Source organism: Ranitomeya imitator, chromosome 6, assembly GCF_032444005.1.
Source record: "Ranitomeya imitator isolate aRanImi1 chromosome 6, aRanImi1.pri, whole genome shotgun sequence".
NCBI lineage: Eukaryota > Metazoa > Chordata > Amphibia > Anura > Dendrobatidae > Ranitomeya > Ranitomeya imitator.
The window spans coordinates 431,177,797-431,191,401 of NC_091287.1; the positions used below are offsets into that span (position 1 = coordinate 431,177,797).

General features: G+C 43.8%; 1 protein-coding gene across 1 annotated transcript in view; it reads left to right on the forward strand.

The window, feature by feature from the left end:
* The window catches only part of RP1 (RP1 axonemal microtubule associated), a 367,563-nt gene that overhangs the window by 318,337 nt on the left and 35,621 nt on the right, over nt 1-13,605 (forward strand). The window contains exons 21-22 of the mRNA XM_069732327.1: nt 9,775-9,926; nt 12,709-12,863. Of these exons, the coding sequence (XP_069588428.1) occupies nt 9,775-9,926; nt 12,709-12,863 (307 nt within the window). The remainder of the gene's footprint in view (nt 1-9,774; nt 9,927-12,708; nt 12,864-13,605) is intronic.

A 13,605-nucleotide genomic window follows, 5' to 3' on the forward strand; every position in this document is an offset into this window, starting at 1 on the left:
AACACCCCCTGCCACGGGATGTTGCCTGAATCCAACCCAGTCAGCTTCTAAATAACTTCCTACCCAACCCCTAGTTTTACTAGTGTGAGGAGTGGCCCAATAAATAAAGCCTTTTTCTCCCCCTAGTGGCCGGAGTGTGAAGTGTAATGTGTGCTGGTGATACCTGGTCAGTAGAATTCCTTCAGTGCCATCAGACGTACCATCACTCGCCTTAGTGGCAGAGTGTCATACTGCAACGACCAGATCTCTGGGGTGCTGCATATGCACAACATGGCATAGAAAAAAAAGGGGGAAAAACCATGGATAAGACAGGTGACATGAAGCAGAATTACCATGGGTGATAAACAGTTACGTCCATAAATGTTGGGCCAATTCTTAGATAAGGATTTTTTTATTGTCCTGTGATTAGGGTCTCTGTTGTGATGACCCCACATGGTCTGAGGGGCAAGTTCCTTAGTTGATGTAAAAAGACATAAATCCATGCGACACATTCATTCCTGCAGTGTGAGTGTCAAAGGTCATCATCTTCTATATATATAATTGTCTAAGGGTTTTTCCGTCTGTCTGTCTGTCTGTCTGTCTGTCCTGGAAATCCCGCGATTCTGATTGGTCGAGGCCGCTAGGCCTCGACCAATCAGCGATGGGCACAGTATCGACGTAGAAATCCCGCGTCTCTGATTGGTCGAGGCCGCCAGGCCTTGACCAATCAGCGACGGGCACAGCGACGATGATGTCATAAAGGACGTAGACATCCCGCGTCTGATTGGTCGAGGCCACCAGGCCTCAACCAATCAGCGACGGGCAGAGCGACGATGATGTCATAAAGGACGTAGAAATCCCACTTTCTGATTCAGCGACGGGCACAGTATCGACGTAGATGTCATAATGGTTGCCATGGCGACGATGATGTCATAAAGGTTGCCTCGACCAATCAGCGACGGGCACAGTCTGCCGCGAATTCTGGAATCATCATTGTCCATATACTACGGGGACATGCATATTCTAGAATACCCGATGCGTTAGAATCGGGCCACAATCTAGTCAGTTTATATTCCCAGACTCTTCTGTCCAGAGAGACAGAACTCTCAACTGAGGACTCTCAATTCTAAATATTTTTCTATCTACTGGCTAACACTGTACCAAGATATATTTCTTTCCTGTAGAAAAAAGTACAAATGTATTTAAACAAATATTTAAAAAAAAACACATAGGATATGATGCCATAGCAGTTATGTGTAAAACACTAATATAAAATTAAGTATATTTATAGATATGGCCATAACCTGCACACATAACTGCTATGGCATAATATCCCACCAACAAAAAGAACAAAGATGACTAACGGCCCAAAAAGTATCATGAAAAAATATATAAACTTTATTTGTCTAAAAATACAACAAGTGCATGGAAAATGACATGAGACATGGCGCCACAGAACGGGACGCTGCAGAGAAAACAACAGGAGGCTCATGCCCAGGAGAACCAGTCCACAGAGTATAGTGGTCACATATTGCCAAGCATCATATAGAAAAAATAATCAAAATGGTAAAATTAACCTAAAAAATAAGTATAACAAAATAAATATGGCCACATGTGATCAAAACCCAGTGGATTGGGAAATCAAGCTGTCTGCGGTGATTCAAGGAAAACACCACAGGCTACAGTCCCAGGGATGTAAGTAAATTAGTAGTACAGAGTAACCAAACCTAGGGCTGCCACACTACACAATAAGTAGTAAATACGGTAGTACAGCTATACAAAAATCACCTCCGAATGGTACCCACCGCAATGTGGACTGGAGCTCCTGGGAACGCGCCTCCGCCCCAACGCGGAAGGTGTGTGCACCGAAATGCGCGTTGGGGCGGAGGCGCGTTCCCAGGAGCTCCAGTCCACATTGCGGTGGGTACCATTCGGAGGTGATTTTTGTATAGCTGTACTACCGTATTTACTACTTATTGTGTAGTGTGGCAGCCCTAGGTTCGGTTACTCTGTACTACTAATTTACTTACATCCCTGGGACTGTAGCCTGTGGTGTTTTCCTTGAATCACTGCAGACAGCTTGATTTCCCAATCCACTGGGTTTTGATCACATGTGGCCATATTTATTTTGTTATACTTATTTTTTAGGTTAATTTTACCATTTTGATTATTTTTTCTATATGATGCTTGGCAATATGTGACCATTATACTCTGTGGACTGGTTCTCCTGGGCATGAGCCTCCTGTTGTTTTCTCTGCAGCGTCCCGTTCTGTGGCGCCATGTCTCATGTCATTTTCCATGCACTTGTTGTATTTTTAGACAAATAAAGTTTATATATTTTTTCATGATACTTTTTGGGCCGTTAGTCATCTTTGTTCTTTTTGTTGGTGGGATGTTTTTGATGATAGGCCGTATAGGTCTGGCGGTTACTAGTGGTACAGATTTCTGATTCTAATTTGTGTTACCATGTTAGTTGGCTATATTTTTTGGTATGGCATAATATCGTGTTGTATATATGGTTATCTGGGCGGGGCTCTATATGACTGCATGATATGCACCTATTTTACATCTATTGGAGCCGTATTTGGCTATCTGTTATATTGCTCCTACTGCTTATAATGGGCCGCAGCTATATTTATAACTATATCAATATCTAACTGATATATAACTACTGTAAAAGTTGTTATTGGCTTGCTGTGTGCACATTACTATATACTGTATATCCTGAAACCTTATCATATCCTATGTGTTTTTAAAAAAATATTTGTTTAAATAAATTTATACATTTTTCTATATATTGTGATTCGAGTTACTCCTATGCTTTGCTCCTGAATTCTATAGTATCTATGGAGTTTAAATCGTTTTTCATGTGTTGGGCTACTACTTAGTACCCCCACTTAATAGCATTTATCATGAACCTGGGTTTGTTTGTATACATAACTTCCCTCTTCTGCTCACAAATCCTTTCCAACATCTGCAATGTGGAGATTCAACGCGTGGGGACATCACACACCACTGGGTGAGCCGGAAGCTGCAAACGCTGCTGAAGCACAGCAAGAGTGGCGGAAGCACAGCAAGGGCGGCGGAAGCTGTAGCTGACTTTCTAAAATGGTCACACAGGTGGCGTACTTTGACAAGCAGATCTGGCAGTTCTGGGTAGGTTTTGAGAAATCGCTGAACCACAAGGTTAAGCACATGGGCCAGGCATGGTATGTGTGTGAGCTCACCTCGCCTGAGAGCCGCCACCAAGTTCCAGCCATTGTCACACATGACCATTCCTGGCTGTATGTTCAGCGGTGTCAGCCACAGATCTACCTGTTCTTTCAGACATGTCTACAAGTCTTCAGCATTGTGCGGTTTGTCACCTAAGCATATTAGCTTCAGCACAGTCTGTTACCGCTTCCTGCTTGCGACTGATGTGGTCATTTCGGGGATGGAGGCTGAAGAGGAGGAGTAAGAGGATGAGGTGCAGGAGCTGTAGACTGTGGGGGCAACCCTGATTGACCTAGGGCCTGCAATCCATGGCATCGACAGGATGTGCTCCATCCCACGGTCCAACTGGGTCCTGGCTTCCACTATGTTAACCCAGTATGCTATCAGAGAGATGTACCATCCCTGCCCACAGGCACTTGTCCACGTGTCCGTGGTTAGGTGGACTTTCCCAGTAACTGCATTGTTGAGGGCATGGCTAATGTTGTGGGACATGTGTTTGTGTAATGCAGGGATGGCACACCGGGAGAAATAGTGGCGGTTGGGGACCAAATACCGAGGGACGGCCGCGCCATCAGGTTGTGGAAAGCTTCCTTCTCAGGGTCCTGATGAAGGAGTGCGATACACTTTGAAACGCGTTGGGTAGAATTGGCCCTGTTAAGGCTCCATAGGCCAGTGACGTCACATGCTGCTTGTCAGTGTCGGCCATTTTTTTCTCCGTGCATCCAGGTACGCCACCGGCCAGGATGTCTCTGGCGCTGCACACAGTAGCAGTAATTTCCCACCTGCTACACCTGCTGTTACCAACACCGGAAGGTGCACGCTTACTCTCTGGACCGGACGTGGGTTGTTCCGGCCTCAGCTAACACCGACGAGTGTGGTCTTGTTCTCTGGTCCTCTGGAAGGCGGAGAACTTCCTAGTTACTGTCACGCTCGCGCCGAGACTGGTTTGGCGCGGGCATCTGGGGGTGTGGCCCCACTGGACCACAGACCAAACTTCCCTGGAAGGGGCATAACTAAGTAGCTTCCTAGGTGTTCGCTGGAGCCTCTGATGGTGAGGTCAGACTTGTGCAATAGGAAGCTACCAGGTACCTCTCCAGGGTGGAGTCTGATTGTGGATGCTGATCCCACCGGGGACAAGACACAGGCAGGCAAGCACGGCTGCGACACTGGCTGACGGATGGGTATGGCAGAGACCCTGATGGGCAGACTGGCTTGGTGGAGATACAGGCAGGCAGACGGGCACAGCTGGCACTCTGGCAGACAGGCGGGCACGGCTGGCACTCAGGCAGACAGGGCTGAAACTCTGGTAGGAACTGGTATACAGGTGGGTGAATGAAAACAGGTAAGATCCTGTTCAGACTGGAGAACATAAAGAAACGGGTAGATACCTGTACGGCAAGTTGCTGAACAAAGGTAGAGCAAGAGCGGATGCAAAGCAGACTCACAGGAGGCAGAGTAAGAGCAGGAGGTGGAGCTAAGAGCAGAGAAGGAGAAAGCAGAGATAAGAGCAGAGAAGGAGAAGGCAGAGCTAAGAGCAGAGAGGCGGAGCCACGTGCAGAAATGCAGGAGGCCGAGCCAAGAGCAGGAGGCGAAGCCACGTGCAGAAACACAGGAGGCAGAGCCAAGAGCAAGAGACGTAGAACCGCAAGGAACGGAGCCGCAGAGCGAGATCTGAGCAGAGCAGCAGAGCAAAACCTCAGAGTGCAGAGCTGAGAGTAACGCTGAGAGGCACAGAACCACAAGTTGTGGCAGAACTGAGCAGAGAGAAGCAGAGCCACAGACAGTGGAGAACAGCAGAAAGATAAGGTGGAGGTAAACACAGCAGAGTGGGAAATTACTAATGACAAAGGAGGAACAGGAACGGACATAGAGTTAAGACAGGAACAGACATGGATACACAAGCAGAACACAGATGAAGGCCTGTTAATTGCAGCCCTCTGAGACAGTCAACAGTCACGACCTGGCAGCTCAGTAGCAAGTGCTAACTGAGGGAAATAGTTTGCTCTGGCATCCTCCAATGGGTGAGGATGCCTTAAGTATCAGAGGCCTCAAGGCCATTGGCCAGGAGCACCTTAGGGAGGTGCACACAGTCTCAATAAGAATCTGAAGTTGCTGGCGCCGCCCCCCTATGCACACAGCCAGGAAGCATACACAGAGCAAGCGGCCATGGAGCACATGGCATGGAGCCGGCAGCAGACAGATCTCACAGCATGGCACAGGGTGAGTGAGTTGATGTAATAGGCAGGTGGGGAATAGAAGGCCATGCAGTGATGTTGGCAGGGTTGTTACAGTAACCCACGCACACCTTTATGCACTAGGTATGTAATACAAACATATTGCAAACAGGCATTTTACTGTTTTTATTACCATATTGTACGGCAGGTTGCAGCACATGTGGGAGCAATACAAGGAGGTGGTGGCCCCTCTCTTTCTTTCTTGTGCGTAAATTATTGAGGTGGCACGCGTACCAGTATTGTGCACAGGGCGGTGCTTATGACCTTTTGTGTACGGGGTGGTGCTCATGACCTTTTAGTACCACAGAGTTGCAAAGTTTGGGAGCAGCTTCAGGCACTTGTAGCGCAGTATTTCTTATTACAAAAGTGTTTTTCAGTTTGGCTAAAATTTTCTCAACAGTTCCCTTTTCGATATCTGGCCAGGATTTTACGTCTCTTTCTGCCGCACCAATTAATTGGCCAATTAGGATGATGACTTTTTGTTGTTCCGACAGGGGGTACCCCTGAAATAAGCTGCAGAGTCTATCTTTATCATTAAAGTCACTGAGAATGTGGGACTCCCCTGAATATTGTGGCAGCCAGACCGCTCCTTGTATATAGGGCATAGATAGCGGAATTTTTGGAGCTGTTACTGCGGTGGGGTCTGGCCTATTTGCAGGAGCTGCGGGCACTGCAGGCACTGGTGGCATTATGGGACCTGCGGCTGCGACCACCGCTAGTTCTCCTCCCAGGACCGACATTTCCCCTTGCTAACCTTATAGATGCCCGGCGTTTCTCTTTCGGAGTCTGTAGCGGTCCCTCTGATGCGCGGTCTGCAGCGATTCCTCTCTGTGCTGTCGGGTGCTTCTCTCAGTCCTCCTTCCAGGACTTTGCAGCGTCTTCACTTGCGGTTCTCCTGCACGGCGTCCTCACTTACGGCTCTCACTTCAGGCTCCGCCCACAATGGCACATCCCTCTTTTTTCTGCTCTCCTCGGGCACTCTTTCTGGCAACTGTTTTTGGCGGTTATTTTAACGCAGTTATGGCGATGTGTTTGATGGCGATGTTTTAGAAACCCATTAAAGTCTCTGGCATATAACTTAATAAAGTCTCTCTTTTAAGCACTGTCTCTTAGGTGCACAAGACCATTTTATAGGTTGGTCCATCCTGTTTGTGACGCCAAAATGAGTCACCCATCAGGGCAGTGGGGATACTCGGTACTGGGTACGGTACTTAAAGGGATGTGTCGCGGCGGCGGTGACCCAGTCCGTGGCCCTGGGTGTCCATGTTAAAGGGACAGTCTTTAAAGGGGTTTTTGAAATAAAGGAATGGTCTTGATGCCACCTGTGGTATTCGGTCAGGGATGACCAACGCTGCTTAAAGGGGTCCTCTGGGGTGATGTTATGGCAGCCAGATGGTATAACTTCCCTCAGGTGAAGTAGATCCCCAGGGCTCCCGGTGAATAGATGGAAGATGGTGAGCGGTGCAGTAAAGAACAAAGGACGCAGTTGTGCAGTCTTTTTACCTGGTTTACTGATGGTTGCAGGCAGCCAAAGTCCAGGGCAACAGATCACAGGTACAGGCAGAGTCCGGCCGGCTTAGAAGCGAGTTCAGAGTCCAGCTTTATCAGGTGGAGTTAAAAGCCTTCCTTCTAACGCTGTGTTGTTATAGTCCCCTACTGCCTATGGCTTCTTAGCAAGGTCCTCTCGGTTATCTCTGTCCTTTGTTGAACTGGAACACAAACCTGTATGACAGGTGACTCGAGCCTTTTTACAGGGTCTCTATCACGACCCGGGCTCTATGTGTCACTGTGTCTCCTGGGTGTTAGGGCGAACAGGTGATGTATAATCCAGTTATCCTGCCGGTTTCTGCTATGTGTCTTAGAGTCCCTCAAAAGCCTCGGTCTTCTGGCTACCGGTGTCTGCACTCAATCAGGGATGTAGCCCAGTCCCAGCTATTCTCCCCTGTTGTCACACTACTGTTTCACTCTCCAGCACGTTTGCTACAAGCTGTTCTTCCCTCTGTCTCTCGCTATCTAGGAGCTATAGCACTTCAGGCTGTACAGCCCCTCACCCATCCTTCTGCCTCAGACTGCTCCAGTCTGCTGTCCAGCACCAACTGTCTAACTCTTCCTAACTGCCTAGCAAGTAACTCCTCCTCCCGACCAGAGAGAGCAGCTCCCCTGATTTTGGGTGTAGAGCTCCCCTCTCTGGCCTGGAGTCAGAACGGTGTTGTATGTGCTAATTACCTGTTAAGAGGAATCTTCCATCACTTCCAAGCGTGACATCACTCTCCCTGTGAGGAAAGCAATGCCACTGTGACAACCAGGACCCTGGGGCGTCACACTTGTGCAGTCGTAGCATTACTGTATATAAGTGGATGAGTGACCATACATGTACAGTAACCTCCATGCAGAATGATCCTAAAGGAAACAACACTTTGTGCATTATACAGTTCATGCATTCTCTACTCTGAAAAAAATAAAAAGCCGTTTCATAAGGTTTTGAATGTAATCCTTCTTGTTTTACTCTTTTCTTATACTGTATACTATTCAATTTCCTATTAGCTACATTTGCCTATATCCAGCAGTCCTAACAAACTTACAAAACCCATTAAAATTCATAAAATGAATCCTGATCCTGCGTTATCTGATTATTACCTTGTGAGTTACAGTGTAGGACTGACTTTCCCTTTTTCATTTAATTTGAGCGTCTTCTCTTAATATCTGTTTTAGAATAGAAATGACTGAATGTATTCTGAATCAGCTAGTCTCAGAACAATTGTATTTCTTCATATTGATTTTATGGCTGTGGTGCTGCCTGCTGAGTACTAATTTGAGGGATAGGACTTTTTTATTTCCATGCCTATGACCACATCAGAAATAATGGGAACACAAATAATGCAGAAACATGTGCACAACCGGTCCTGTCCATATGTTTAGCATAAGTTTGTTCTAATAACCTGGCCTAGTCCATGGAGACATGCTATATAGCAAAGTTTTTTGGGCAAAGACTAGGGGAAAGTTCGAACCCTCATTTGTTTTTTACTGTGTCAGCATAGCCCATCAGATTTTAAGAAATGTTTTGCATGTTCTGAAAAGTATGGTATATGTCCAGTGTGAATTTACAAAAACGTCACCATTTGCTGTACAAGGGGTGAAATGTGTTGCTCCAAAAGTCCTGCCTTGCAATGATATCTATGGTGGCAAATGCTCCTGCGGATATCACTGCAGGAGATCATCATCATTACCAGGGAACCTAATGGATCCTAAGCAAAACTGGAGAGATAGAAAGTAAAGACTAATGAATAGGTGATAAATGCTTCAATGTTTGGTGCCCCACCACTGGGCCATTCACCAAACACTAGTATAGGACCAGTTCCATGGACCTTGAATGGAATGGTAGGGCACACACTTGACCACTTCTCTATTCAATCTCCTCTGTAACTGGGACACAGGACCCCCTATTTTGTGAATGCTGTGGTCTCAGTGGTGGGGGCTCTCAATCTTATAATTATCATCTATCCTGTGATAAATTTTCTCTTGCTTCTCTTGGTCTGCTCTATTTTCATTTTTTAGTTTTTTTTTTGTATAGTCCATATGGATTATTTGGTTATTAGACCCTTTCCTTTATATGGATTGTCATATGTATTTTCTTAACGACATAGGCTAGGGCTGCTGTACCCTGGGACCCAAGTCACACAACATGGATTCACAGACAAGCCACATCACCAAAAACGTTTCTTTAACTTGATTGTGACTTTCTGCCTCACAACTATTTTAGAGCCACAATATGACTGTGAAAAATAACTCACAGAAGAATTATCAGAAAAAAGACTGGCACATCCAAACTAGTGTGAATAGGTGCATACCATGAGCAGCTACCTCCACATATAATATACAAAAAGCAAGTTTGCAATTCATATTTCATGTATTTCTTATTTGACGTGTTTTGGCACAATAGAGTGCAACCTTTTTTTTGTATATCACAGAAGAATTATATTATATTCATACGTTGAAGTCTGTGGGGGCAAAGTCACATGCGACTTACGAGGTTGGTCAGAAGTCTTAAAGTCATTGATGACCACTCTGACTTTAAGTGTATATTTTGAAACCTAATGTTACATAACTAATGACTGTACCAACTTGTATCACTGATATGTTTCTTTTCTAGTGTACTTATACTTAACAGCAAAGATTAATAAATTGTGAAGGACTGAACTCTGTCTTGATCTATGTTCTAGTAATTCCTTGATTCTGTCTTGCCCTCCTTGTAATTTCAGTCTTCAATCAGAGCAGCTAAATGTGTATATGGCAGCATATCAAGTACCTTGAATTGCATACTGATGATATATGCTTGTCTGCTTTCCAGTTGTGAAATACAAGATCAATGTCTACACAGGACATTTAGCACAAGCAGGAACTGAGGCTCCAATTCATATCTGCTTGTATGGAGAACATGGAGATTCAGGAAAAAGAATTTTGTTTACATCAGACTTGTCCAGTCCTTTCCAACAAGGACAGGTAAAATAAGTTTTTTTACATACACAATTTCCATGATTTATGTCAAGTATTACAAGTTTTATTAACATATTAGATCGAATACATTGTAATGATGTTGTAATCATTGGACAACCTTTGTCAATATAGAGCGGTTTTCTCTAGAAACGCTTTGTTTTAATAAAAACATTGTTTTTTAGTAATTAATTTGAGTGACTGCACCATTGGATCGTCATTCTTTTTTTTTGTTTTGTTTGAACCTTTGTCAATATGTCCCATTATAGCAGTCCCCCAGTCAGCATTCTTTTTGTAGGCCAGAACCAGGAGCTGCTTTGTTGATTTGACTTTGTTTCAATGGCCTTCATGCAGTGGCAGGGAAATGTTTTGCTGACTCAGTTGTTTGCAAAGGGTGTTAGTCGGCTCGGACTGGTCCACAGGAGAGCAGGAGAATCCTCCGGTGGGCCCCTGTTTAAGACCCTCTTATATGAACAGTACTTGGCACAATACACAGAAATAGGCAGCATCGTATAAATTTAACAATCAACCCAGTTTATTGCTATAGAGATTTGTGAATAAGGATAAAGTCATATTTGCATGTATCTGAAAAATGGGACCCTGGGTTTGAAGGTACTGGTGGGCCTTTGGTACCTTAGTCTGACACTGAGTGTTAGGAGCAATGTCTGCAACGTCCAGCTGATTTCCTTGGCAGCTTCAAAATGAAAGCGGTTGTCTGTGTAAAATACAAGTTCACTTCTAGTTAGGTCTTGTGAATTCTGTTTTCGAACTCCCTCCTGTGGTCATGAATGGTACTTCGGCGAGTTCTGTCCATGGACTCCCTCTGGTGGCTGTGAGTGGAGCTGCTGCTTCTGAGGTTCCTTCCACAGGTGACGTAGTTTATTCTTTGGCTGGCTGTTCTATTTAACTCCACTTAGATCGTTACTCCATGCCAGCTGTCAATGTTCTTGTACTGGTTCAGTTCGCTCTTGGATCTTTCTGGTGACCTGTCTACTCCAGCAGAAGCTAAGTCTCTGCTAGTTAATTATTTGATCATTGTTTCCTTGTCCAGTTGGCTATCATGATTTTGTCTTGCTAGCTGGAAGCTCTGGGAGGCAGAGTGGCATCTCCGCACCGTGAGTCGGTGCGGAGGTCTTTTTGCACACTCTGCGTGGTCTTTTGTAGTTTTTTGTGCTGACCGCAAAGATACCTTTCCTATCCTCAGTCTGTTTAGTAAGTCTGGCCTCCCTTTGCTGAAACCTGTTTCATTTCTGTGTTTGTGACTTTCATCTTATCTCTCAGTCAATATATGTGGGGGGCTGCCTTTTCCTTTGGGGAATTTCTCTGAGGCAAGGTAGGCTTTATTTTCTATCTTTAGGGCTAGTTAGCTCTTAGGCTGTGAAGAGGCATCTAGGTCGTGTTAGGTACGCTCCACGGCTATTTCTAGTTGTGTGATAGGATTAGGGGTTGCGGTCAGTAGAGCTCCCACTTCCCAGAGCTTGTCCTGTGTGAGTTTAACCATGAGGTCGTTCCGGGTGCTCCTAACCACCAGGTCCATAACAGTTAGGCTGCAGTGAAAATTCTTAGTCTAAAAATGCAGAAAAACTCAGAATAAATATTGTTGCACTGAAAATCCTGACAACACATCGCCATTTATTGAAGCCTCTATACCTATAGAAAGGACATAATCCAATCATCATTATGCACCTTTTATGACAGAAAACACGTGTACAAGTTCTCCATATTGCCAGAAATCTTTCATTTTAAATTGCAGCATTAATTAAGATCTAAGGGGTAATGTTTATCCTTGTGGAGAATGACAAGCTAAGCCTGGCATGTCAGGGTGAGGAGACTTATACGCCATGCATGCTCCTCTGTGAAAATTAAATATGTAACTCTAGTGCCACCTATTGGCACTAACTTCATACATACCCAATATTGATCTCATTATATAACTGTGCCTGGTATTACTTCCTTCTCCATCTGAACATTCATCCCCACCCTCTCCAAATTTTATTGGTATGTTACAAATAAAGATATACCTTTTAATATATATATATATATATACCTTTTGGACTTTTTAATTTGGTTTGTTTCCTTTGCATATATTTATAGTTTCACCGATTGGTCTTGATTTAACCTACACACACATGTGGTGGTGATTTTCGACTACTATACTTATGTGTTATTCCTTGAGATTCGTTATGTACTGTGATGTATAAATGTTTAGAAGCTAAACGTTCCAAAAGTTTTAAAGAAACCTTATTGCAAAAATTATTTTTAGGCAAAAATACATGTATTTAGGTAGCAAAGTTATCTCCAAAGAACTCCAGCCATTTAAGATAATATTCTTAGAATTACTTTAAAAAAATGGAAAGCAGAAACGCATTTTCATTTCTAGGGTGGAAAATGGTTGGTGGGACAGAAAAGTCGATTGATCAGTAACAGTTAATGAGAGGACTGAGCAAAGTGGTCCCCTATTGCATTAGTCGTTAAGGGGCCCATCACTGGTAGTTTAGCATTGGTCCAATGTTTTCTTAAAGTGGTCCAAACCAGACAAATAATGGTTAAAAAGAGCTTTGTCAAGCTATACTCATAAATTGTTGCCAAGCAGGTCTAATGATTTAGTGCAGTATCATTGAAGAAAAAATCTGACTTGATGTTCCTTTTTTCACAAACAGACATGTAGAAAAATCAATTTTCTCATAGAACGACATAGCCGTATAATACATCCGCAATAGTAGTACAAGAAATGAGCAGTGGATGTATTATGCAGTGGTTCCTCACATTTGCCTTTGCTCTTGCTCCTTAGGTTGATGTGTTTGAAATTGAAGCTGTGTCACTTGGGAAGCTACAGAGAGTGCTCCTAGGCTGCGGGGCCAATCACAAGTCACAGTACTGGTATTGTGAGAAAGTAATCATCAGGGAACAGGGCGAACTCGCAGAATATATCTTCAATTGTGAAAGGTAACATTATTCATGCCATCACAATCCCACTTCGTGCATTTTTAAATGCTGTATATCTGTGTTCCCTCAAGGATACTTATATGTTTGATGTCAGTTTTATGGAATCTGAGTCCACCAATATTCCAGGGCCTGTGTGTCACAATAAGGGTTTTCGGTAATATTTGCTCTTTCATTTCCTTAAGATCTTACTGCCTGTCATATGGGCATTTATTCTTTCAGCACATTTATTTTTTAAGTTCAGAGTAAAATGAGAAATAACCCTTCCGAGACCAATAATGTAATACATAATACAAGCAAACTCCAGCAGTAAGTCCTGGGAGATGTAATGTCATCTCTGCTGATGGGTTTATTAGACATTTTATTACATACTTAATTGACTATTTACCATTAAATAGGTTAGCTGATCTGTTCAATGAGAGAATGACCATAAGTTTCTGGTTTGCATAAGTTGAACGCAAATACTCTAGTCAATCTTCCCAAATTAAGTCCTTTTTAGAACTGTTGCAATTTTGATTGCTATGATGACACTTTATTAGCTTCTCAATGACTGTATATTTAAAATTTAATAAATAATAATAATCACATCACATCTGCTAACAGATATCAAATAAGATGCTCAATCATTTTAAGAAATATAGATGCTTTTAAGACTAATTCTTTCCGTAATGCATTCCTTGAAAACATCATTGAGGCCTTGTGAGCATGGCCGGTATCTGGCTCCAATATCGAGCTCAATACTGGA